The sequence below is a fragment of the Polypterus senegalus genome, chromosome 6, assembly GCF_016835505.1.
Source record: "Polypterus senegalus isolate Bchr_013 chromosome 6, ASM1683550v1, whole genome shotgun sequence".
NCBI classification, from domain to species: Eukaryota; Metazoa; Chordata; class Cladistia; order Polypteriformes; family Polypteridae; genus Polypterus; species Polypterus senegalus.
The window spans coordinates 46,625,352-46,653,290 of record NC_053159.1 but is presented as its reverse complement, the minus strand read 5'-3'; the positions used below and the strand labels follow the sequence as shown (position 1 = coordinate 46,653,290).

Genomic DNA, 27,939 nt, shown 5'->3' with positions numbered 1-27,939 from the left:
GTGCTCACAGCCCATCACTGTGCAGCTTGGTTGGCATTTGCCAGAGAATACACAGTTGGGAGTTCCGCCATTGGCACTCTGTTCTCTTCACTGATGAGAATAGGTTCACACCGAGCATATGTGACAGATGTGAAAGAGTCTGGAGACAGCGTGGTGAATGTTATACAGCATGCAACATCAGCCAGCATGACAGATTTGATGGTGGGTCAGTGATGGTCTACTGAGTCATACCTTGGAGGGTTGCAAATGTGCAACCTCCATGTGCTAAGCTACAGAACCCTGGTTGCTTTTGGGAACCAGGATGAAATCATCAGAGCCATTATCAGACCTTACGCTGGTGCAGTGGGCCCTGGGTTCTTCCTGGTGCAGGACAATGCAAGACCTGTTGTGGTTAGAGTGTATGGGTAGTTCCTGGATGATAAAGGCATTGATGCCACTGACTGGCCCGCACATTGCTGAGACCTGAATCCAATTGAGAACCTCTGGGAGACCCCCCAGGACACCATCTGCCATCTCATCAGAAGAATGCCCAGTTGTTGTTGGGAGTTCATCCTGGCACATGGTGGCCATTCACACAACTAAACGGCATTATGAGTTGCCATGCTGAAATTCACACAGGTTGGATCAGCATGTGATTTAAATTTTTGAGTTTGATATTTGGTGTGATGTTAAATCCAGCCCTCAATGGGTTGGTGATTTTGGCTTCCATTGACCATTGTTACATAATTTTGTTCTTAATGAATTACACAGTATTACTCAGTACAGATTTTCCACTTGAATACTTTGTTGATCAAGATCCAATATGTGATTTAAGTGTTCCCTTAATTTATTTCTATGATGTTAAGAAATGGATGGAATCCTAATTATCAAACCTTTCAATCTGTCTGCAGAGTTTCATAATGTTGTTATGTTTTAAATAGAGTAGTTCTCCTTATGCAGTGTTTCCCAAACTCGGTCCTGGGGGCCCACTGTGGCTGCAGGTTTTTGTTCCAACCAGATTCCTAATCAGTGACAACAACTGATAACACTGATCTCATTTAATTAACGTATTTTCTTTTATTCTACATTCAGAAAAGCACAGCAGTGTGATTTTTACATTTATAAGACATTTAGAAATATTTCTGCTTTTTCTATAAATTTAAATGCTTAACTCTCTTTTGTTGATTTCATTATATTTTGCCCTTTCTCTGTGAAGTTTTACCTCCTTGTTGTATCTTATTAATGACAATTAAAAATGAGCAGAGCAGACACCCAGGCAAACAACACTAAATAATGAAAGGCTGAAACTACTTTAGTGTCAGACACACTAATTAGTAAATAATGAATTAATTAAACAATTAGAACACCCAGAAAAGTAGAATTAAAATCAAGATGTAAATATTGTTAAAAAGAACAAAAAGTACATTATTCCCATATAACTGCTTGGTACATTTCGATATATATTTATATTTTTTTACCAAATTTAGTTTTTTAATTTCTATATTTTGTCCCAAAACATAGAACTTAGGAAATAACAGTTTACTTAATTATCTCAGCAGTCCACTTAAAAACAGAAGCTGGCTGGAATAAAAACCTGCAGTCACAGTGGGTCCCCCATGACCAAGTTTGGGAAACACTGTCCTAATGGAACCTGTCAAGGCCTGCCTATTTGAAAAATATAGATGTCTGGCTGCCACAATTAGAATTTGAACATGTTTACCCCAAACTATATTTCAAACCATATTCTGTTCTTCTTGATCCCAGAAAAAAGTCTGAACAATTATAACCATATTTATAAATACTCATTAAATCAAATTCAAAAGGCAAGCTTAAAACTGGCATCCAGACTTTGACTGACATTCAGAACGTTTAATACAGTCTAAAGACAGTTCTTAGCTCTTTCCAGTGAACAGGAGGGGAAGAGAGCAAAAAAGAGAAAACCTTTCTGATACAGCAAGCTCTGCATATGTATTGCATTTCATGCATGTTGTTTTGGCACAAAGGGCTTTGAGTGCCCCTGTTTAGGCAAAAATTGCAATACACACTTTATTGCACCACCGAGGGTAAACCCAGCATCAGTCCTTCTGTGCACTCTGTGAAAGTCAATGACAGTTTTCTCTCCTGTGATACTGATTAGACTTATAAGCTAAGGTGAGCTTAGTGTTATTTTATGTTACATTACACCATTGAGATTATAAAGATGAAAGTGCCATACTATGATATTTACCAAACCTTGTGCAGTTCACCTCTTCTTATGTCTCCTAACTTGGTAGTCAACTAAAGTTACTTTTCTATCCGGTAGTATACAGTACTGTATATAAAATTTGGTTTCTGACTCACTTTTTGGCTCAGTCAGAGAATTGTTCATGGCTTTAATTTCTGTGTCTTTCCTAGCTTCAGAACTCAATATAGTAAACAGGGTTGCCTCTACACAAGCATATTGTTGACATTCTAGAGAGCAAAGACTTCAATGTAGTGTTCTTCTTCCATGTAACCTGTTTAATGTCTATAAGAAAAAATGTCTGGATGTCTTTAATGTGACGATTTCCACTGTTTTGTACATGAAGCAAAACATTTGCTGAATACTTCACATCGTGAATTCTCCGTTCCTGTTTTTTGGAAACATTTTTCCACTTGGCCTTGTGGTGGGCTGGCGCCCTGCTCGGGGTTTGTTTCCTGCCTTGCGCCCTGTGTTGGCTGGGATTGGCTCCAGCAGACACCTGTGACCCTATAGTTAGGATATAGCGGCTGGATAATAGATGGATGGAAAGATAGTGGATGGATGGATATATAATAAAAGAGTACTAAATTTTACTGTTGGATTAGAGTGCTACATTAGTGCAATTTAACCTTTTCTGAAAACATACATGTAACTGCCAAGACTATGCTGATGATAAAAGAGCATATAACTCAAGAGTTAGAATCTTGTTTTGGCTTTTGATTTTTCTATTAGTTTTAAAAAACTGTTAAGCTCTTGAATTCATTACAACAGAGTATGTGCAGTAACAATATGTGTATTGATTGTGGGACCATCAAGTGTAGTTAACCAATTCTTTCTTTCAACTTTTATTTAAGACTATTAAAAGGATAAGGTGGAGAAAAAGAAAACTAAAGCGTCAAAAATGAGTAAAGCACCTGACGTGTCAGGCACCCCCAACAGCAAAGTCGATATAACTGAACGTGAAAAATACAAAAACGCAATAGAAGCGGCCGAGTATACTATTGCCAGTATCCAATATCTCTCCCATATTGTCATGGTCAAGCCACAATATCGATCCGTTAGTTGGGCGATCCGTTAGTCAAATGACAAAAATAGCTAGGAGCAGGGGACTTGCACAGAAGAGATCTTGGCTTTTAGATAAATGCATTCCGATATAACCTGGCATATCTATTGTTGTAAACTTTAGGCAAAAATATGCAAAATACACCCACATAAAATAACATTGCTCAGGGGCCCTTACTCACTAGTTACTGTAAACGTCACCACCCCTACTTTTAACAACGGAGTGACGTATACATCGATGCGTCGACGACTAAACCATTTTAGATCGGGTATCAATTTTTTTTAAGAATCTACTTCTCAAATGATTCAAAATAAAAGGTACAATAATTACCTTATATCCTATATTAAAAATCAACGTATGCATTCTGTTACATTTAAAATGGTAATTTACATATTATTTTCCATTTTCACCCCTTCACTATTGGCTGTGCCGGAATGGTATTACCCCAGCGCGACCACGCTATCCATCTCTTTAGGCTGTGGGAGTTCGGCGTGTTGCTTGTTCGTTGTGAGGAAGTACCGTGTTTTCAGGTTCAGTAATTTTTTTATCAGCCTTAATTTCGGTGAGTAATAACTTTGTTTTTATGGGAATGATACCAATGCTACTTTTAAGTGTGCATTCTAAAGTGTGACTTTACATGCGTGTGTTTTCTGCGTTCAACTGGTTATAGGCCTTGATTTATACGCTTCCACTATGCATGTAATTTTTATCGCTGTAAAGTCGTACTTAACATTTTAGTGTAATTAGAAGACCGATTACGACAGCTGTACGAAGTAAATCTGGGTTGCCCTTGAGAAAGATAGTAAAGAACATAATCCAGTTGTGAAACTTTAAAGGTTAATAAATGTCTTTACGGCTTTCTATTTGCACTGTTGCAACTGCAACAGTCTATTTACACGGACAGTTACAATGTTAAAAAACGCGAGTGTGTCCCTGACTGTGGGAATAATGTCGCTTTATTTAGGTTTTAGTTGTGATGACAAAAATCGAAATGGCCTTCCAGTGCACTTGTGGCAATTTTATTGTTCTGCTTGCCATTTCATTGCTTTCTGATGAGCGCTTTCCGTTAACGTTACAGTTGATTCCTATTATCTGTTAGTAATTTTAGAAGTATCTACAATTTGGCACTGTTTTAAAACTCGTCATGATAAAATGGTTATGTGAAACAAAGCCGGCCTGTTGAGCAGGCCGAAACTGCGCCTTGTAGCGGATGCTGGGTGGGCCAGTCCAACGTCGCCTACATTGTTGGTTACTTGCCGTTGTCTGCGTCATTCAGGGAGTGTCTTACAACCAGAATTCATAAACTAAGTACGGAACCATGGTCATCGTTAATGACAAAACAAACTTCTGTTTTTAAACTCGTACCGCTTACGGTTTACAAAATATTTTAAGGATAGCACTGAAAGTCATGTTTCGATTTTTATTTTAATCTATTGTGGTCTTGTTTATAGGGTGTCTTTTATGAATAATCAAAAGCAGCAGAAGCCAACGCTAACAGGCCAGCGTTTTAAAACTAGGAAAAGAGGTATTTTTTTTTGGTTTTAGTAGTATTAATAGGTATTTACAAAAACTCGACACTATTTTAACTCGTGTTTGTGTTTTTTTTGTTTGTTTTTTTATTCTTCTATAGATGAAAAGGAGAGATTTGACCCTTCTCAGTTTCAGGAAAGTATTGTCCAAGGTCTGAATCAAACTGGCACTGATTTGGAAGCAGTAGCTAAATTTCTTGACGCATCAGGTGCAAAACTCGATTACCGCCGCTATGCAGAAACCCTCTTTGATATCCTGGTGGCCGGTGGGATGCTGGGTAAGTGTATCAACATCTACGCGCTCTAATACAGTATTTCATTGTCGTATTCTGTTAACATTTGTAACGGTGGGTATCAAACTCGATAAGTTAATGGATAGTCTGAATGCTTTTACGTTTGAATTTCTTTAAATGAATTGTGCAGAATTAACTAGGCAATTTCTGACAAGAATTACTTGTGGACGCTTTCAAATCATTTTGTGGACCGGAGTCTCCCGACACACCGGTAGGAGAAACCCCGGCTTGTCATGTAACGCTATGCAAGACGTTGAGGTTTTTAGTACTTACTCCAATTTTTGGCCGTGTAGATATACAAAATTACTACAAAAGGAGGGTGTGTATATCATTTTGTGAAGGTAGATAGTAAACCAATGGATGCCTTCAGCAAAAATTATCAGGAGTTGAAGTTGTGCATGACACATCAGCGCTGGCGCAAGTGGTTCACTCACTAAAGGGATATGTGGGGCAGAGGGGCTTGCTGATCATAAACGATAATTTAGTTATTTTGATTCATTACCAATAGTACTAACCCTTTTAAGAGCCAAAAAGCTAAATTACATTTTTGATGTGGGTTCATTGAGGTTAGATTTATTTTGCACTATTGTCAATTTGTTATTGAAAGCAACTTTAAATATTTCCAAGTCTAATTCACTGTGTTATGCTATTGTGCTCTTTTTGCTAACATATAGTTGTGCTGGAAAGTTTGTGAACCCTTTAGAATTTTCTATATTTCTGCATAAATATGACCTAAAACATCATCAGATTTTCACTCCAGTCCTAAAAGTAGATAGAGAAACCAGTTAAACAAATGAGACAAATATTATACTTGGTCATTTATTTATTGAGGTAAACGATTGAATATTACACATTTGTGAGTGGCAAAAGTATGTGAACCTCTAGGATTAGCAGTTAGTTTGAAGGTGAAATTAGTCAGGTGTGTTCAATCAATGGGATGACAATCAGGTGTGAGTGGGCACCCTGTGTTATTTAAAGAACAGGGATCTATCAGTCTGCTCTTCACAACACATGTTTGTGGAAGTGTATCATGGCACAAACAAAGGAGATTTCTGAGGACCTCAGAAAAAGAGTTGTTGATGCTCATCAGGCTGGAAAAGGTTACAAAACCATCTCTAAAGAGTTTGGACTCCACCAATCCACAGTCAGACAGATTGTGTACAAATGGAGGAAATTCAAGACCATTGTTACCCTCCCTAGGAGTGGTCAACAAACAAAGATCACTCCACGAACAAGGTGTATAATAGTCGGCGAGGTCACAAAGGACCCCAGGGTAACTTCTAAGCAACTGAAGGCCTCTCTCACATTGGCTAATGTTCATGAGTCCACTATGAGGAGAATACTGAACAACAATGGTGTGCATGGCAGATGGCAGGGTTGAAAGGAGAAAACCACTGCTGTCCAAAAAAAAACATTGCTGCTTGTCTGCAGTTTGCTAAAGATCACGTGGACAAACCAGAAGGCTATTGGAAGAATATTTTGTACACGGATGAGACCAAAATAGAACTTTTTGGTTTAAATGAAAAGTGTTATGTTTGGAGAAAAGAAAACACTGCATTCCAGCATAAGAACCTTATCCCATCTGTGAAACCTGGTGGTGGTAGTATCATGGTTTGGGCCTGTTTTGCTGTATCTGTGCCAGGATGGCTTGCTTTCATTGATGGAACAATGAGTTCTGAATTATATCCGAGAATTCTTAAGGAAAATGTCAGGACATCTGTCCATGAACTGAATCTCAAGAGAAGGTGGGTCATGCAGCAAGACAATGACCCTAAGCACACAAGTCGTTCTACCAGAGAATGGTTAAAAGAAGAATAAAGTTAACGTTTTGGAATGGCCAAGTCAAAGTCCTGACCTTAATCCAATAGAAATGTTGTGGAAGGACCTGAAGTGCGCAGTTAATGTGAAGAAACCCACCAACATCCCAGAGTTGAAGCTGTTCTGTATGGAGGTATGGGCTAAAATTCCTCCAAGCCGGTAGGTGTGCAGGAATGATAAAAAGTTACTGGAAACGTTGCAGTTCTTGCTGCAAAAGGGGAGTCGCACCAGATACTGAAAGCAAAGGTTCACATACTGTTGCCACTCAGAAATATGATATTCGATCATTTTCCTTAATAAATAAATGACCAAGTATTATAATTTTCTCATTTGTTTAACTGGTTTCTCTTTATCTACTTTTTAGGCCTTTGAGTGAAAATCTGTTTTCGGTCATATTTATGCAGAAATATAGAAAATACTAAAGAGTTCACAAACTTTCAAGCACAACTGTATGTACTTCGGTTCTCTTTTTATTAAAGAGAGCAAATGTAAGCCTTATTAACATAAGATGTAATGCCGTGCATAAAATTTAAAGAAAAGCGTATGTGGAAATGTTTATCTTTGAAATAAATCACAAATGCAAGTGTTGCTGCAAAAGTGAGTCCTATTAGATTGTAATGTTTAAGGGGCCAGACAATTGGCATTTTGATAAAAACATAAATTTGACAAATGACAGGAGACCATTCAGCTTCAAAGACCTAGAATTTATAGCAGGGTCACCATTTAGAAACTGTATCCAGGACCAGTGCATAAAGGTGCTTTAACTGGGGTAAGGAGCACTAAATCTCAAATGAAAAAGCTGTTCTGGTCTGAAGTCCTTTCACTATATTTTCTGCATCTGGATGGGTTTGTGTTTTGAGCAGGGCCAGAGCATTCCTTATCTCCCTGTGGTGGTTGCCAGCTGTTAAACACATACTAATGGAGGGGGCAGTCATATAGGGAGTTGTCATATTTGGTGTGTTCTGTGCATGGTTGTACATTGACCATGGAATTGTTCTCTGAGTGCAAACACTGTTCTTTAATGTTAAGGGTGGTGATTAACCCCAATACAAACTGCTAAACCAATTCAGTAGTGGCTACACAAACTCCTCTTCTTCCTTTGGGGTCTCCTGTTTGGGGTTGTAACAGCAGATCATCTTTTTCCATATCTTCCTGTCCTGCATCTTGCTCTGTTACACCATCTTGCCACTCTCTCTAAACCATCCAACCTGAGCAGACCCTCTATTGTACTCGTTCTTATTCCTATACATCCTCGGTGCACCCAATGCAAGATTTAGCATCTTTAACGTTGCCATCTCCAGCTATGTCTCCTGTTTTTTGGTCAGTGACATCATCTCCACCTTTTAACCTAGCTAATAGGCTATGTTCACCAATGTATATAGGCATCACAAATGCATATATTAACTTGAATGCCTTTTAATGGCCCCTACTTCCTATTGGGTCATTGATATTAAGGGTTGTGTGTTGTCTAAACCTTGAATGTGAAAAGCATATTAGATCTGTACATTGGTTATTCTGGAAAACCTGTCCTCTTAAATTCATATAATTTCAAGTATACAATACTAATTCAGTGATTGGCACAGGGATGTACCAGAGCCAAATTGGAGAATGATCTTCACTGTAAAATATGGATCAATAAAATTGCTTATATAGCTGGTTTAATTTTGAGTTTAACTAAATGCTAGGACAAGAATAAAATTTTGATCTTAGATGGGACCACTTTCATAAGGATAACTTTGAGGCTATTAAATACTTGTATTTTGAGTTAATATGTGAAGCATTTGAAGGCAGAATTTGGTTGTACAGTGATCCATCGCTATATCACGCTTCGACTTTCACAGCTTCACTCCTTTGCGGATTTTAAATGTAAGCATATCTAAATATATATCATGGATTATTCGCTGGTTCGCGGATTTCTGCGGACAATGGGTCTTTTAATTTATGGTACATGCGTCCTCAGTTTGTTTGCTCAGTTGATTTCATACAAGGGACGCTATTGGCGGATGGCTGAGAAGCTACCCAATCAGAGCACACCATTACGTATTAAAACTCCTCGATGATATACAATATGCTTCCCGCGTGGTGCTTCACACACTTAAAAGCTCTAACAAGATGTATTGATTTTTCATTGTTTGCTTTTCTCTGTCTCTCTCACGCTCCTGACGGAGGAGGTGTGAGCAGAGGGGCTGTTTGCTTATAAGATACGGACGCTCCTTTAAAAAAAATGCCGAAAGACTACCTTCACATTGATCCCTTCCTTGTGGCCGCTTTATCGCGATGCTCGCATATTTAAAAGCCCAACAGCCCTATTGATTTTTGATTGTTTACTTCTCTCTCTCTCTCTCTCTCTCTCATTTGCATTCTTTTAATTGTGAGAGAGAACTTTGTCTTGTCGTGGAGCACAGCTTAAACTTTTCACTAAAGGGTGTTATTTCATGTCTATAGGGCTCTAATAATGTTAAACGTATTTAGGTCGTAAACAGGTTTTCTATGCTCTAACTGTGAAAATATATCTATAAATAAAGAATCCTACTTCGTGGAAATATCGCGGTAGTCTGGAACGGATTAACTGCGATAAACGAGGGTTTACTGTACAACTGTGCAGAGAATATTTAATAACAGTGTGGGAGAGTTTCTAAGGGCTTAAAATATATAAAAATAACCATACAAACATAGTTTCTACTTCGCGGATTTTCACCTATTGCAGGGGGTTCTGGAATGCAACCTCCGCGATCAAGGAGGGATTACTGTATTTCAGGTTTTGAGTTTAAACTTGGAGGTGTTTAGTGCTATTGATATTTAATGTGAGATTTGCTGAACTCAGATTGTCCTGTACTCCCCTTTATAAGGGCCCTGAAAAAGGTATGTACAAGCAGTGCCCCCAGCAGGTCACATATTGTTACTACCTGGGGTTTTTAAAATTGGGTGTAATCCAAGTTTTTACTGATGGGTATTTCTTCTCCAATTTCAGCTCCAGGTGGTAGTTTGTCCGATGACATGACACGCACTGAATACTGTGTGTTTACCGCACAGGAGGATCTTGAGACCATGCAGGCATATGCTCAGGTAAGCAATGTTTTTTTTAGTGGGGGGGAAAAAGCTCAGCACTGTCCTTTTGGGTAGGCAGTGTGTTAATTGCTAAAGATTTCAAAGCCTTTCTGGTGCTTTTTTGGATATATTTGTGTATAGGTGTCATTTTGTCATAAAGACTAGAAAAGTATTGTATAGGTTAATGTTTGAAAGTCAGCGAACCTTGAAATTTTATACTGTAAAATTTGTTTGATCAGTTCTTCAGGTTGTCTAGGTTAAAATAAATTGCATATTGTCACCTTATCCTGGTAACTTTGACATTTCAAAGCACTCCATGTCAGCTAGCTTGTATATAACTTTCTCTTGATATGACCTTCCTTAAAGTGATGTAGGTGTATGCTGCAACTATCTAGCTCTCTGATTAAAAAAATATTGGTTAAAATTGTTAAGAGGATGGATTAATTTAAAGAATATTAGTCTTTTGTTTTTACTAGCATAGCTGGTTTATTAGGAACACAGTATGCTCAGAAGCTAAAGGGCAATTTCTGAATCGGACTGTTTTTTCAGCAGTTTTTCAGGCTTCTGTTTTCTTTTTTAGTGCAGAGCTTTTTGAGGAATTCTAAGTTAAATATTGTGAAAACAGTGCAGTCATCTGGGTGTGGAAAAGGTTACAGTTTTAAAGTGATAGTGTTTGGAAAGTGTATGTTTATTTTCATTCTTTGAGGATAATTTCAATTTCCAGGATGATGCAGTGTAGGTAGAGCACTTGGTATAGGGAAATGCATCCCTGCTGATATTTGCAGTGTATCATTTGTTGAATTGTATGTGAAATATGCTTTATGCTTATACTGGTAATATACATTACATTTTTTATCTTGAAATAGCTTATGAAAAATTACCACAAATGTTTCCACAAGTCACTTTTTGTATGATTTAGAATGATAAACGGAGTTGCAGTGGATTGACAAAGGAGTCCTTTCAACTTGTCTAGGATCTGTTTGAATTTTTAGGAGCTATCCCCATGTCAGATTATTCTTGCCATTGTTATGCAGCATCTCAAATAGATCCAATATAGTTTGGTTTTTGCATGTCAAGCCATTAACTTAATAACCCCTGTATTTCAGCTAAAAGGATTAAATGTGATCCTTACCTGGCATATTAGTTATAATCGCAGAACTGTGTAAAAATATTTATAAATGCATAAGTGAATTCATATGCATTTTATGCATTTATGTTTTTAATCTGCTAAACCCAGTTCAAATAAAACCCGCTACAAAGGAATGCAGCTTTCCAACTCGCCAGTGACTTAACATGTAATGAGCCGATAGAAACCTTTAGTTTGCTTTCAAAGCTGTGCTCTGTTCTGAATAACTAATTGGCTTATGCTAGCAGACTGGGAAGACCAGCATATTAATTCTTTTTGGACAGTGAAGAAAACTAGTGCTAGTAAAGACAAATTTGACCTACCCCCCCTTTTTGTTTTAGCCCATTGTCTCAAACTGTAACATGTATGCCTAACATTTTTTTCACACTAGATATTAGGTACAGTGGCATTATTTTTAGCAAGCAAATCTGAGAGTATCAGGCAGGAACATTTTGGATAAAATGTTGACACAGATTGATATGGCACCATTAAAGTTAATTTGCTTTGTTATCCTTGGTAAAAACCTTGTTTACATAATTTGCTACTGTTCTGCTTGTACTATTTTATAAGAGTAGACTTTATTTATTTTTTTCCCCTCTCATCCTTCCTTGGTTGTGGTGTATTGGTAGTATTCACCCAAGAGTTCTTATAGACCGTGTGTGTGTATATGTGTGTGTATATATATATATATATATTTTTGAGTACTATTGCAGAAGTTTTAAATTTTTACTTTTGTTGAAGGTTTTTAACAAGCTAATCAGGCGTTACAAATACTTGGAGAAAGGATTTGAGGAAGAAGTCAAAAAGGTGATTTATTTTACTACTAGTATCAAGTAGTTGTCTAATATCACAGTGACAACCTTAAATCCTAACTCTTTGTTTTCTTAGTTGCTGCTGTTTTTGAAGGGTTTTACTGAGTCTGAGCGCAACAAGTTGGCGATGTTGACTGGCATTCTCCTTGGGAATGGAAACTTGTCTGCATCCATTCTGTGCAGTTTGTTTAATGAAAATCTGGTTAAAGAAGGTAAGCTGCAGTTTTTAGAATGCATTAAAGGTAAAATTGTACTTTTATCTGTTGGCGTGCTTTGATAAAAGTTTACTAATCTATAGTTTTTCTCTCCACTCCCCCATCCTGACTAGGTGTGTCAGCAGCATTTGCTGTAAAACTGTTCAAGTCTTGGATCAATGAGAAGGACATAAACTCTGTTGCTGGCAGCCTTAGAAAAGTTGGCATGGACAATAGACTAATGGCAAGTTTCTCTAGTTACAGCATTTTATTAGTATTTAAGACTCTTCTGGGCACTAGGCCTAGGTGTAGTTTCCTTGACAAGCAATAGTGTTTGTCCATAATTTTATATGATAATATACTTTGTCAAATTATTTCAAGACATTGGAAAAGCTGTGTTCTCCAAAACCTTTTAAATATTGGTATATTAGGCAACTGTTTATAATGGGTAGTATTTAAAAAGTAGCAAGAACTAATTATCCATTAATATTTGTACTATGCCCTAATAGTTTTTGCTTCCTCTCCCACCACCCTCCTTTAGGAGTGTGGTCTTTGTAAAGTCACGTAATAAACTAATGAAACTAATGCATAATACACACATTTTTATTAAATTGAAAGTCAGTGGAAGAGAGTATGTGGTAGTGGGGTGTTTTTTATATATATATATATATATATATATATATATATATATATATATATATATATATATATATATATATATATATATATATATATATATATATATATATATATATATATATATATATAGGGGTTGGGTATCCCTAATCACAATTGCCTGGGACCAGAAGTATTTTGTCCTTTATAGAGTAATTATCACATTTTTGCATCATGTGTATATATACTTGATCATGGGTGTCCAAGATCTCATTAAGCAGGAAAACACAGATTTAACTGAATTAACCATTAATTCCCAAAAGGAGTTCGAGTTGCTGTCATTTAGTGTGTAACTGAATCGCAATACTATGGAACTCCACACCCCAATTGTGGGCAATATGGCAAAAATATACAATCTTTTTTTTAGTTTATGGGTGTCTGGTTTTAAAATTTAAAATTTCAATAGGTTTCAACCAAAAAAGGTTGGGTTCCTTTTGCAATCTGGAAATTCAACTGCATCCTTCCTATAAAGTAGATATTTTAATTGTCAAAGTGAATTTGTAAAATAAACTTCTTTCTGGGCATACTTCAGTAATTTTTTAAATACATTTTTTTCATTTTCATTTTGGCCTTTATATTTCTTATTTCTTCATATTGCTCAGCCATGCCAGCACCCCTGTTCTTACATAAGCATTTATTCACAAGTGTTCAGTCTCGCATGCTTGTGGGTTATTGCCACCAATAAGATAAAAACTAGGTCACGCAAACATAATGGTTGAGAAACACTGAGCTAAATGACTACTTGTACATATAATTCCTACACCAGAGCTGTTATAGTATGCGTTGTCACAAATGTGTTGCAACTATAAATGATGAATATGATATATAGACTGTTTTAGTTCCCTTGCAAAAAGGACTGATGCTACATATGTTGCTGCTTCTCAGAAAATGTGCAAAAAGGTCAGGGATATCTTGGCCAACCTTCATCTCCACTATGCTAAAAGCCATTAACCAGTCGACTGATGAAGATGTGGGTGTATATGCATTTTTTTCCTTAGGAGACTGTTCTTTTTAATGCAGGCAGTGACATCCTTCACATCTTCTGTAACTCTGATGGCCAGTGTTTTTTCCTCCTCTGCTGGGCTGGTGTAATCTCCAAGAGAGGTGCCCACCGAATCAACAAGCTAATTAAAAGGGACACACTTTGGAACCCCTGTCATTAGTAACATAGGAGATATTTAAAAAAAAAAGTGACATTTATGAACAGTTCTGCACTTCTTCTTTCTGACACACTAACACTTGAATATTTTCAACCAATGAATTATTCAGAAGTGTATCAAGAAATTTTACGGGGCCCCCTTTATGCTGGCGTATTGCTGTTATTATAATGCCTCACAGTGATAGTAAATGCACACTGGAATGACTACAAAACTATCTGTTTATGTATTTAAAGAACTTCTGTAAAAAGGCAAATTTCCCTTCAGGGACAAATAGTTCTAAGTTTTGCGAACAAAAAGGCAGTTTTTAGCAGTGTCAGTTTTGTTAACCATAAGCAGTGGCATTCCATTAACTCGCAAGACATCTGTGATGTTCAGATAAGACTGACAAACTCACTCAACAGATTTTTAAAGCATTGTTTGAATTTTGACTTGTCAGTTAGATGTAAAATAGTACTGTCACACAGTGGGGCTGTGGGGTCTAGGGTGTGTTATTTTTTTTACATCTGCTCCTGTTGTCCTTTTTACATCTCTAGCACATGCTCTAGTGTTGAGCATTGTTGGAAAAAGTTGTTGACATGAAGAATATAGATTGGTACAGTATAGTGCTGTTTGTCTAGGATGTTGCGATTTATTCACGTTTTGATGTTTACTGCTTCAAAGTCATTTTGACTAGATTACTGGTTGACTCTGACTTTGTATTACTGGCAAAAAGGTATTGGACATTTTAACAGGCTTTTTTTTTGTCTTATAGGAATTGTTTCCTGCTAATAAGCGAAGCTGTGAACACTTCTCAAAGTATTTCACAGATGCTGGTTTAAAGGAGTTGTCTGATTTTGCCCGTAACCAGCAGTCAATAGGTGCTCGAAAAGAACTTCAGAAAGAGCTTCAAGAACAGATGTCCCGTGGGGATTCATTTAAAGATGTAATTTTTTGCCTTTTTTTCTCTTGTACTTTATATTTTTAATATTTTGGTGTACTTTCCCTAACTAGTAGTGTTTAAAAGACTTCAATAAGTCTTCAATGGCCATTTCGTCATTTCTAAAATGAACTTGAATATATTTTGAAGGGGTTCTCTTTTCTATTTTTTTAATTTTTTTATTGCATCATAGGGAAACTCTTTACCTTTAAGACATTTTAGGTTTGTCATTTAAACTGTGTACTTTACCATGATACAAGGATGTGTTAAAGCCCCCTTTCTCTGCAGCAGCAGCACAAAGTGCAAATGCTTTGTATACATTTGACAATTTATGGTGCAAATAAAGATCTACTTCTCTCAAATGGAGGGTTTGGAACCACAGAATACTAATTCAATGTTTTGCTCATTGTTTGCACTGGTGAAGAATTACAAATTTTCTATTTAGGATTGTAGTGTGGCAGTATCTGGTCCTTCCTGAAACAGATTAGTACAGGGTTTTTTAGAGTTCCCCTGAATTCCATGCATATTATGTTTCATAAATAGCATCTACTTGATCTGGTACATTGAAGTGTTCCCTCTTAATAAATCATCCTTGTGTTTGCAAACGTGAATACATTTTTGTAATGTCACTATGTAAAGGTAATAGTCGTCTTCTTTACCATGTCCATGAGCTTTCACATCTAGTTATCTTAACTGGTTTGGTTTGTATCTGGCATTATTTACAGTTTTATTTCATATTTAACATTGCTAATTGCCAAAGTGTACCAGAACCGTTTTTTGTCCATGCAGTGTTGAAACAACGAAAGCTTTATGCTTATTGTCAAAAAAGCAAGTTTGTGTGGTGGGTTGGTTTGAGTGCGTTTTTTATTGGGGGACGGGGGGATCCTTCAAATCCTGTTTTATTAAAGCAGCAGAAATCAATTAAAAAGCAAGAATGTGATTTTGTTTTGGATACATTTTAACTAGTAGTAGTCTTGTAAATGGCGGTATTTGAGCTGTGTAGAAAGTTAATCAAGCTACTTTCTGTCCTTGAGCATAACTCAGTGTCTCAGTTTAAACCAGGCACTTGTTTTGTGACTGTTTGACAAGAAGCTAAAGTATAATACCATTACATAAATGGATTTGTTTCAGTATTATTGCACAAAACATGCTCCTAAGTTTGCATCAACATCGCCAGGAGTGATGGCCCCAAAGCTTCCGCTCAGTCAGTGCTAGGCTATATATGTAACTAAACAATATTTGCCTCTTTTTGGAAGTGAACTGACCTTTGAAGTAAGGCCAAAATGGGTATTCTCCAGAGATGGTACCAGGATACGCTTAATTCGGTCAGAAAGTTGACACAATACTTTAGGTTGGCTGCATGATTTTATTTCAGTGCTGGTCTGCAGTAAAGTCTGACTACATCTTTCAAAGCCAAAGGGTTTTTCATTGTCCCCTTTATGAATGGCTAAGAAATTCCTTGTCTTGTTTTGTAATAGCTGTGAGTTGGCATTTTCATTTTTTCTTTTTCATACAGCACTATGCTTTTGCTGAAAATAAAGGAACAAATGCTTTGCATACATCCCTTAAGTATAACAGACATGGTTACATTTTTTCCTTCTAATCATCCTTCCCTTTTCTAACTAGCTAATCTTTACCTGGGTTTATCTACATCTGTTCTATATATTCATTCCAGAAAAAAAATTAGTTTGGAAGTGTCCATGTTTGCCAAATTGTATGGCTCAGCTTATATAATATTTTGAAGCAAATCTATAATTTGATGTGTGATGCATTAACAGAAGAGCATAATCATGTCTGAGTAGCCAGTGAAATTGCTGAAATTTATTGTAAAAGACAATAACACAACTTGTTGAGGTGTGGTATGCAAGTTAGCATCATTTGTAAGTTTTAATTTCATTTGCAAGTACTGTATTTTTTGGCATTATTAAATCAGCTCTTTTTTTCCACATACTAATTTAAAAACCTATATCTCACAATAGTTAGTATCGCACAGTGTTCTTTTATTAAAAAAAAAAGTAGCTTTTAAAGTTTATGTAAATAAAAATCTCCTTTATATGGTACTGATTATAAAATTTGAATTGTCAGTGTTTTTGGTTACTGAACAAATGATTAGTGAATAAATTTGTGGTGATCACCTCGGAATTCCTGGTTTCTTTTGTTTTATAAACTCTATGCTGAAACTGAAATCCCCTCTCTTTGCAACAAAAAGAATCTTTGCCCCTGGATTGTGTGTACTTGTTTAAGGGCTTAAATATTGCTTGTTGATGGCAGTTCTTTCCATTACTTGAGTATTCCAAGTCTACATTTACAGAGTTTATGTGGTACTAATGCTGCAGTTTTCTTTTTCAGCTATTGCTCTAGTTTAAAACAATTTGAACAATTTGAAATGTTCAGATCAGGAATTGTTAATTTACCTTTATTTCAGAAGGTTTGAACACATTTGTTCAGGTTTATTCCCTTCAACACCTGGTGCAAACATAAGAGGCCCTGCTGATTTTTATTTTAAATTTTGCTTTAAACCCTCAATAGTAGTAGCAATCATCCAGGAGAAGAAAATGTAGCTTTGCCTTTTTTGTTTTACCAAAAAATGTTGGTTGGCTTTTTGGACTTCAAGTTTAAATTAGTGGTTTTCATTCATAATCAAAGGTCTGGAGCTGTGAAATATATTTTAGTTTCAGTACAACTTCAAAAACACAAGTATATTTCTAGCCATCCTAGGCTTAACTTTTTCCGTTGAGATACCTGGCTCCCTAAATTTGTAATAGGAGAGCTGCGATGTTAGCATTTTTTTTTTTTCCCAGTAAAAGTTATATTTCTGCATCCTCCTGTTTTCTTGTGCCTCTTTATATGCTTCTACATTCTGTTATTTTCCTTTGTACTTTGGAATTCAAAACAATTCCCTGTGTTAAATGTATATGTAATAAATTATGAACAGCACTTCTGTAACAGGCTTGTTAGGGTCCTTTCGTCAGGTTTATTTTTTACTCCATTTGTTTCAAAGGTAAACCTGGTTTCCAGGGCAAAGATTAATGACAGATTCCCAGCATAAATGGGACAATTGCGTGTAAAGTTTTTGCTTTTAAATGGCCAGTATACTGTTGCTAAGCCAGTTTGTCATACTAGTATGAAAGATTATATAGTTGTTGAATGTTAATCCATTTGGCAACTTGGGGTTAAAGGACTGCCCAGTTTTTAAAATCGACATAACTGATCTGCTGAATTTAAAAACTGGGCAGTCCTTTAACCCCAAGTCTTGGAAGCACTGGATGTGTTCTTTAACAAGCATTTGAAGTGTTACTGTCTTTTGTACTTAATCTTTCATGACTAATAGGAGGCAGTCATTTTATGATGTGTTCATGAAGGCCCGTCTCAAGATTTTATTTTTATTCCCAATTTCATTGCCAGTTTGTGGTGGAGTTTTTAGTAGTCATTAAAGAATAAAATGGAGTACAAAAACTATTAGCCATTTCAGGGCATGGTACCATCTTAGTGCTTGTATTAACTGCAGATGGTGGTAGTCATTTGATTTATTTTAGTAGCTGTTTTGTAGACTTTGTATTTATGGTCACTTTAAAGTTATTTGGAGTGTTCCATCATTTTAAACAGACCTTTATGGAAGACCAATATTAAAATTAAAATGTACTATACTTGATTTGTGGTGGTTAACCTGACCTGTTTTCCTGTGACTTTCCAGATAATTGCTTACTGCAAGGAAGAGATGAAGAAAGCAAGTCTTTCTGAACAGACGATGATTGGAATTGTCTGGACAAGTGTAATGAGTGCTGTAGAGTGGAATAAAAAAGAAGAGTTGGTAACTGAACAAGCCATCAAACACTTGAAGGTAATTTTTTTTTTTTCTTTTTCACTATACACCTACAGCAATTGTTTTAAAAGGCAATAGAATCATTGCTAAAATTTTATAGACGGCTGAGCATGTTCCTTAGTACTGTTGGGTTTCGTTGTCCTGCCAAAGACTAAAACTTCTGAATAAAAGATCCATTACTTCTGCATTCAAGTTGCAGAACAGCACTGTAGTATTTCTTTCATACATTTAAAAAAGCAAGCAATTAAAAAAAAAAAAAGTGCTAAATCCAGGTGTATTTTGAAGGATTTTTGTCATTTGATTAAGCAGCTGCTGTTCGTAAATAATGAATTGTGCAAAACTTGCTGCGATGTGTGTTTTTTAAAGACAAGTGCGAAGTGAGGCATACTTTTGTGATGTGCAGCAGTTAAAACAGTGCAGTTTTAGCCATAGTTAACTCCATGTTATAAGTATACATTCAACATTTCCTGCTACACACTTGTATAAGAAAAATCAACCATTTGTCACTAGAGCTTTTTGAAATTCATTCTGTGGAAATTGCCCATGGAGAGGATTTTTGTGGGTTTTTGTTTAACTGAATTTGTTACAACTTTTATATAGCTGTACTTTAGCCAGTGAGCAAAGACTTTTTAAATGGACCCCTTAAAACACCCATTTAATACCACACAGTTAAAATATCTGTTGGGCATTTTTTTAATTATGTAGCCACCAAGTTGATACTTATATTTGCTTAAGATTCCTTTTTAAGCAATTCATTATTGTGTAGACCCTCAAAGTGAACATCATGAATCTTTTATCAATGGATTAAGGAAATCTTGACATACATCCTTCATATCTAATCTCCAGTAGGACTAGGACTGCGCAAGCAGTAACAAGTAGCCCAATGACATGTCCACTATACTATATGGCCAAAAGTATGCAGACCACTCCCTGAGCATTGTTCAAAGCAGGTTGTTGTTGACTTAAGTAAGAACAAAGGCAATAACTGTACAGTGGGTCGTACTGAAGAGCTCGGTGACTTGAAATGTGGCACTGTCATATGATGGCAAATTTGCTTAAAGTCGGTGCATGAAATTTCCACTTCACTAGATCTTCATCAATCAACTGTTTTAAATGCTATTATTGTATAGTGAAAGTATTTAGGTGCAAAACAGCTTGGCCGCAAAGTGGTTAACTTTTACAGTTTCTATGACCACAGCATCCAAGTGCTTTGGTGTTCTTTTTTTTTGTGGAGTGGGCACAACTTTCTTCAGTCTCCCAATTTCTTGTGGAAAGCCCTTCCAGAAGAGTGGAGGCAGTTGAACTGCAAATTGAATTAATATTTATATTCACACCTATGATTTTTGGTAGGTGTGATGGCCATATAGTGGTTATACTCCTAGTTAGGGCTGTCAACCTTTTTATGATAAACTTTTCATTTGTTGCAGTTATTTAAACTGAATCATAGCTTTCAGGTAACAACACAACACACTGTTCAGAAAGTATGACTGTACAACAGTCTTGGGTTTATAGCATTCTTTGTGTGTTTTTTTTTTAATCTGAATTACACTGCATCTTTCTTTAATCTTAAGATTACCCCCGTGATGCCAATTAAAATATGCATAGACTTGATTTATATGCTGTGTGCTCGTAACGAGAGAGAACCTTTCTTGCTTGTTACGAGTGAATATCATTTGAATATACGTCTGCATTCTGCCGTTACTTGTCAATTTTTAGTTGCATTTTTGTCTGTTTACTAATTGCTGTTTAATGTTAATTTCTTTAATTACCACTATGCATAATGGTAATCAAAGTTAAGTAACAGAGTTAAAATATTTATGAATTAACCACAAAATTGTACTTGCCTAAATTTCATAAAAATGAACATGTGACATAGTGATGTTTTCTACCACATTTGGTATGTTACTAGTTGCTTTTCACAGGATAGATTTCCCTTAAGTGAAACATTTTTCTTGTAATGTGTTTTCAGTAAATATTTTGGTAGGTTTTTTTTTGTGCATCCTGTTGTATTGTAATTTTTATGAAATGAATTTTATAATAATAATGACTGTTTTTCTGATTATCCCATACAGCAATATAGTCCACTTCTTAAAGCCTTCTCTTCTCAAGGCCTCTCAGAGTTGACTCTGCTGCTGAAAATTCAGGAGTACTGCTATGATAACATTCATTTCATGAAAGCCTTTCAGAAAATTGTGGTGCTTCTTTACAAAGGTAGTGTTTTTAATTAAAATGAACATTAACTTATGGTCTTTAAGATTGTTGCATAGTGTGTTTATATAAACTGCTCAAAAAAATTAAAGGAACACTTTGAAAACACATCAGATCTCAATGGGAAAAAGAAATCCTCCTGGATATCTATACTGATATAGACTGGGTAATGTGTTAGGAACGAAAGGATGCCACATCGTTTGATGGAAATGAAAATGATCAACCTACAGATCACTGAATTCAAAGACGCCCCAAAAATCAGAGTGAAAAATTGTGGCAGGCTAGTCCATTTTGCCAAAATTTAATTGCAGCAACTCAAAATTGTACGCAGCACTTTGTATGGCCCCTGTGTTCTTGTATACATGCCTGACAACATCGGTGCATGCTTCTAATGAGATGACAGATGGTGTTGTGGGGGGTCTCCTCCCAGATCTGGACCAGGGCATCACTGAGCTCCTGGACAGTCTGAGGTGCACCCTGGTGGCATTGTATGGACCAAAACATAATGTCCCAGAGGTGTTCTATTGGATTTAGGTCAGGAAAGTGTGGTGGCCAGTCAATGGTATCAATTCCTTCATCCTCCAGGAACTGCCTGCATACTCTCGCCACATGAGGCCAGGAATTGTCGTGCACCAGGAGCCACTGTACCAGCATAGGGTCTGACAATGGGTCCAAGGATTTCATCCTGATACCTAATGGTATCCAAGGTGCCTTTGTCAAGCCTGTAGCGGTCTGTGTGACCCTCCATGGATATGCCTCCCAGACAATCATTAACCCACCACCAAACTGCTCATGCTGAATGATGTTACAGGCAGCATAATGTTCTCCATGGCTTCTCCACACCCTTTCACTTCTGTCACGTGCTCAGGGTGAACCTGCTCTCAACTGTAAAAAGCACAGGGCACCAGTGGTGCATCTGCCAATTCTGGTATTCATGGCGAATGCCAATCGAGCTGCATGCTGCTGGGCTGTGAGCTCAGGGCCCATTAGAAGACATGGGGCCCTTGGGTCACCCTCATAAAGTCTTTCTGGTTGTTTGGTCAGAGACATTCACACCAGTGGCCTGCTGGAGGTCATTTTGTAGGGCTCTGGCAGTGCTCATCCTGTTCCTCCTTGCCCAAAGGAGCAGATACTGGTCCTGCTGATGGGTTATGGACCTTCTATGGCCCTCTCCAGCTCTCCTAGAGTAACTGCTTGTCTCCTAGAATCTCCTCCATGCCCTTGAGACTGTGCAGGGAGACACAGCAAACCTTCTAGCAATGACACGTATTGATGTGCCATCCTGGAGAAGTTGGACTACCTGTGCAACCTCTGTAGGGTCCAGGTATCGCCTCATGCTACCAGTAGTGACACTGACTGTAGCCAAATGCAAAACTAGTGAAGAAACAGTCAGAAAAGATGAGGAGGGAAAAATGTCAGTGGCCTCCACCTGTTAAACCATTCCTGTTTTGGGGTCATCTCATTGTTGCCCCTCTAGTGCATCTGTTGTTAATTTCATTAACACCACAGCAGCTGAAACTGATTAGCAACCCCCTCTGCTACTTAACTGACCAGATTAACATCCCATAAGTTTCATTGACTTTATGCTATACTCTGATTAAAAAGTGTTCCTTTAATTCTTTTGAACAGTATATATATATGTATATATATGTGTATATATATGTATATATATGTGTATATGTATATATGTATATATATATATGTGTGTGTGTGTGTGTGTGTGTATATATTATATTATATAATATAATAATAATGTGTGTGTATGTACTTTATCTGGATATTTTGTTAGATGGCATTATGGTTTCTTTTACATGTGTACAAAATTAAGTTCAATGTAAAATTACTTTTTTGTGAATTCTACACATTCTGAAAAATTGGTCAAAACATTCTGCACTGGCTTAAAATAACTCTCTGGACTTGTTGAATAAAAAATCCTTGCCATTTTGGACTTAATGTTTTGTCCTTCCTGGCTGTAAACTCTTGAAAGGCAAAGTATCCTTGTACTTATTGTTTTAATCTTTAGTCTTGTGTGTACAACAAGGATCTGCTCTTGTAAGATTTTTATGGCATTATATATTTGCCATGACCCAAAAGCTCTGTTTTAACTGCAGCAGGGCCTCCATGTATGGTGCAGTGTTGGTAGTTTAGGGATTAATAGTGATAGGATGGCCAGAATTATCCTGGCATCCACAATGTGCAAAATTAACAATACATAATTTTGTGTGAAAGTTTTCCCAGAAGTTGACCCAACATCTACAGAGCCCTCTGTCAGACGCTACAATGTTAAATGTAAAAGGTTTAAAGGCTTGAGATTAGCAAAATGAGTCCACAAAAGTGTCATCATATTTCCAGTATGTTTTTCTGAATACGGACTACCTTTGGTAAAGGTGAATACAGTGAACGGAACTATATTATAAAAGGAAATCCTGGGATCAGACTTTCTCAAAGAGATAATTTCAACTCTGAGACGAGACTGTTGCTAGGTGATTTCAAGTCCCGCTCTCCTCGCAACCATATTCAATCACTCTCACGGTCCAGTCAACTCTCATTCCTGTGAATGCTTTTGTCAGACACACTTCCTGCACTCTCAGCTCTTATAAATTAACATTTTCTACATTTTAAAGTCGTTTTGGAGAAGTCCTCCGTTTCATCCTTTTTATATAAGCTTTTATGGACAGTATTGTAATGGATACATTCTAAAACACAGACCGAAGTTTTCTTGGATTTCTACATGACTGAAAGCCGCGTCGCATTTATAATAAACCAACAAGTGACGAATTGTCAGCGATAATCGTTTCGAAAGACTGACATGATGCAATGGCAATATCCCAAACTGTCAATCAGTCAGATTTATTTATTACAATGACTTGCATTCCACAGTGGCAAGAAATTTGTCGATTCATGAGAACAATGCCACTGTCTACTTCGTCTCTTGATATTCTGACTTCTGTAAGTAGATTGTTTTATCCGAATGTCTTAGTTTTATTGAAAGAACTGTAATCAGTGTTTGCACAAATCAGAGCATATGTTTACACGGTCGAAATTCAAAAACGGGGTTTGTCTGACATGCATTTATTGGTTACTTTGCAAAATTAACTGCCGATTATGATTGGTTTGTCTGTGCTGTAATTCCAAACAGACAAACCTGTCCTGAATTATGGCTGTAACGCATAAAACATGCCTCACGGACCTTATTTAAAAGATTCAGTATTTTGGTATTCAAAAGATAGTGTTTAAAGAAATTTCCTTAATCTTTTGTAAATTCAACTAATATGTCTGTGGCTTTCCTGATTATTGACGCAGAGATATTCGTCACGAACACCACACTTCTCACGGAAAGATGGAAAAATTGTGGTGATAATTCAATGATTGTACCATGTAACCTGTATTTGAACAAACGATTTGATCGTCATATTAATGTAGAGTATTGTGCTTCGGTTATGAGTATTAAGTGCATCTACAAGTACATTCATAAGGGACACTAGAGTATGCGTAACTTTATCCAAAGAACAGTCTCAGGGCGAAGTTCTAGCATATTTAGATACTCAGTACATCAGTGCATTGGAAAGCAGGTGGCATTTAATGGAATTGCCAGTGCATGGTCAAAGTCATTCTGTTGAATTACTGCCAGTTAATTTACCAGGTCACAATATGATTCATTTTAAAGAAGGCGAAGAATCTGAAGCTTTACTGATGGCCAAAACAAAAAATACAAAATTCTTTGCTTATTTTGAACTTAAATGCTTTTGCATTAGTGTCTAAGTATACACAAATTCCTCAACATTACGCTTGGCAGAAACAAAAAGGATTAATGTAAAATAAGTTCTATTATGCATATGTAACAGTTCCCATAAAAATATCAATCATTTAAAATGTCCATTCGGTTATCCATACCTGGGAGTTGGCGAGCAGGGTGCAGAGCATCCTAGTATTTTAATAAAACATTTGTACTAGGAAGAATAATGGACTCAAAATGAACACAATTCATTTTTTTCATAGAGAAGGCAGAAATTTAAAGGGGAACAAATGCATAACCTCTATGCGGTAGCTGAAACATTGTCTTAAATTTTTTTTTTTTTTTTTTATTTAAATAATACAATCTATTTTGGCCTCTTTCAGCTGGTTACTGATGAAGTTGTAACAAATGTGTTTTTCATTAAGTAGAACTATGTAACAGTTTATATTTAGAGTTGCACAATTCCATCTAGAATGGGAAGCCATGATTAATTTTATGAGATTATCTAAAGACAACTATCGTGACAAATTGTAATCATTTATTTTGAGACCTAAATGTCCTTAAAATCCAAACTCCAGCTAAATGTATTAGGATGACCTGTATTGCTTGAGTATAATCAATGGTGTGTGTATATTTTCTTGCAGCTGATGTTCTGAGTGAAGAAGCAATTCTTAAATGGTACACAGAAGCCCATATTGCTAAAGGAAAAAGTGTATTCCTTGAGCAAATGAAAAAATTTGTGGAATGGCTGAAAAATGCAGAAGAAGGTAAGATTATTCATTAAACATTGATCAAAGTCGAAATTTTGGATTAATTGGTATGACAGTTGTATATCTTGCGCATTGTTTTAGCCATACAAAATATTAAATCTACATCTCATTGGTTTTTAACCTACAGCAACAACCTGCATTATTCTGCAGTATAAATATTTAACTTCATTATAAAAATGTTAACCAGTGAAAAGCAGATCTGTGATCTCATCCTTCATGCCAGGCAACATAGCGCTCTTCCTTGGTAGGGCTTAATTGGTCAGAATTTAAACACGTGACCTACAGTATTTGCCTTTGAAAAATGAGACCAACTGTGACCCTGATTTGATCATGTTTGACAATGTTGCATTACAGGTTTCCACAATGTTGGCATTTTTTAAATTTCCCTTCTCCTACAAGGGCTTTTTTGTTTGATTAAGAATGTATTCCTGACACTGTTTTGGTTTTGTAATCCTCCTGAAAGCTTGAGTCTTGTGATCTGTTCCCAGAATTACCTGAACTATGCTGATATTTAAACAAAAAGATTTGCAGAGTTTTGTGAAATTTTCCTTAATACCACTTTGCTATTACTGCTTTTCCTTTATATAATCAGATCTATACAGCCAGGCGGTAATCTACCTTGAACCCTTAACAAAGCATTCTTGATGAAATGCTTCTGTCATTAATTTAAGAGTGTTTTTTCTTTTTTTTTCCCTATATATAAATCAAGCCTTGTTTGGAAAATTTTGATGTGACTACATTTTGTTTTCTAAATTTTAATTTTTTTTCTCTTTCCCTTAACTCCCTCGCAGAATCAGAATCTGACACTGAAGACGGTGACTGAAACATGCCAACACTTAGCACCAGGAGTTGTAGAATGTTTTGTTACAGAAGTGCTTGTTTTTTCCTTTTTCTTTCCTATTCTACCTCCTGTTAAGTAATGTTTAGCTGTAATTTAAGGGCTTTAACAGGTTCATTTTAACTCCTTTTTCTATGTAATAAAGTTTACACATCACATAGCATCTTGTGAATCCATTGTTGTAAACTAAAATAGCATTCTTTTGATTTGGAAAGTCTTGGAAAACAATGTCCAGTTTCTACTAAATTACAAAGTTTTCCTGCCCAGTCCCTTTGTAAATTCAGTATTTTTTTCTAACTTTGACACACCTGGTGTGGAAGTGTCTAAGTTTAGTGATGGTATGGTCATGCATTTTAATTGCATAAACAATCTGTAAAATGCTGCAGATTTCAAGTTCCTTCTGTATAGAAAAGAATGTGTGTGGTTTTCCAGGTGCAAATGAGAATTTTTTTTGCCTCTATAAATCTAGATGGGAAAGAAAAGTAAGCTGTAAGGTACATCTTGGCAAATTTTATTGTGCAGTCAAATCTATAATATGTCTAGAATGGAGAGAGGCTAAGGTGACCTAGCCTAGTTACACATTTTAAAGACTATGGATTATATATAATATTATATATATAAACCTGAACCCCCTTGACAATTTTTTTTTAAACTTTTGATTATATGAAACTCGAGCATCTATCAGCCTATATTAGCAAGTTCTTTTTAGTAATTTTTTTCCCCACTTTCACTGAGCAGAAATGGAGGGAGCTGTGTGTGTGTGCAACCATGTTTCTGGAGAGCAATGTTGGTTAAGTAATAGGCAAATGTGCACCATTGAGGTTGCACAGTTATGTCCTGCTGACTGACAAAAGGTAGCTGCTACAGAGGAGACAGATGAACAATATATTATCTGTTAAGCATCTTTTTCTCTCTCTCTCTCTCTCTCTCTGACCTTTTAATTGGGATTTTCTGTGCCTTTCTCATACTTATGCAAAGAAAGTAAAACCTTCCTACAGTCCAATGTGGCTGACACAAATTTACCAGTCCTCTATGAAGGGTTGACAAGGCAGGATAATTCCACTTAAGTGTTTATGCTGAAGAAATCGTTCAATATTCTTTTTAGTTGTGAAATTTAGCAGACTGACTCTCCAGGTCCATGGCTGCAAACAACTGGACAAACCAGTTTGTGCTAATTGTAACAGCTTTGATTTGAAATTGCCAGTGAGTCTATGAAGCCTAAATTGTGTAGCTTTATAAAACACCCCTAATTTTAATAAAAGTATAAAACACTTGTGGGTCATTTTTCAATTTTGTAAGCAGTTGTTATACCGACTTGTAAGGGCTGGCATGTTTTTGTAAAAAGTCATTGTCTTGTTTCAAATTGTATGCGAGTTGTAGCACTGGATTGGGAAAATTCAACTTGCAAAACAATCGAGCAGCAGTATTGACACAAGTCCCAATCTCACTTCATGCAGATTTTGTTTTTGTACAGATTCCACCTCCACTTTTGTATTTGACACTTAATAGATGCATATCCAGCTAAAAGTCTTTTTTTTTTTTTTTCCATAATTTTCTCTTTAGAATTTTTTTTTTTTTTTTTTGCAGTTCAAAAACCCTCTTCCATCCCCCCAAAATTTCTTTTAAGGTTATTAAAGGATTTGGGGGCGGGGTGTACTCTAAAGCTTGTCTGTCTTGAATTCAGTAAATGTGGTTGATGCTGCTTTGTAAGATCTGCTCTATTAACAAGT

General features: G+C 36.4%; 1 protein-coding gene across 1 annotated transcript; it reads left to right on the top strand.

Annotated features, from left to right (window-relative positions):
* The first annotated feature begins 3,695 nt into the window (after window positions 1-3,695).
* On the top strand, window positions 3,696-27,482 carry bzw1a (basic leucine zipper and W2 domains 1a). The gene is made up of 12 exons (XM_039755959.1): window positions 3,696-3,825; window positions 4,715-4,788; window positions 4,894-5,070; window positions 9,875-9,969; window positions 11,819-11,884; window positions 11,966-12,101; window positions 12,218-12,327; window positions 14,670-14,840; window positions 18,529-18,675; window positions 20,730-20,868; window positions 25,246-25,368; window positions 26,163-27,482. The coding sequence occupies exons 2-12, from the start codon at window positions 4,725-4,727 to the stop codon at window positions 26,192-26,194; spliced, it is 1,260 nt and encodes a 419-aa protein (XP_039611893.1). The 5' UTR covers window positions 3,696-3,825; window positions 4,715-4,724; the 3' UTR covers window positions 26,195-27,482.
* Window positions 27,483-27,939: the final 457 nt, after the last annotated feature.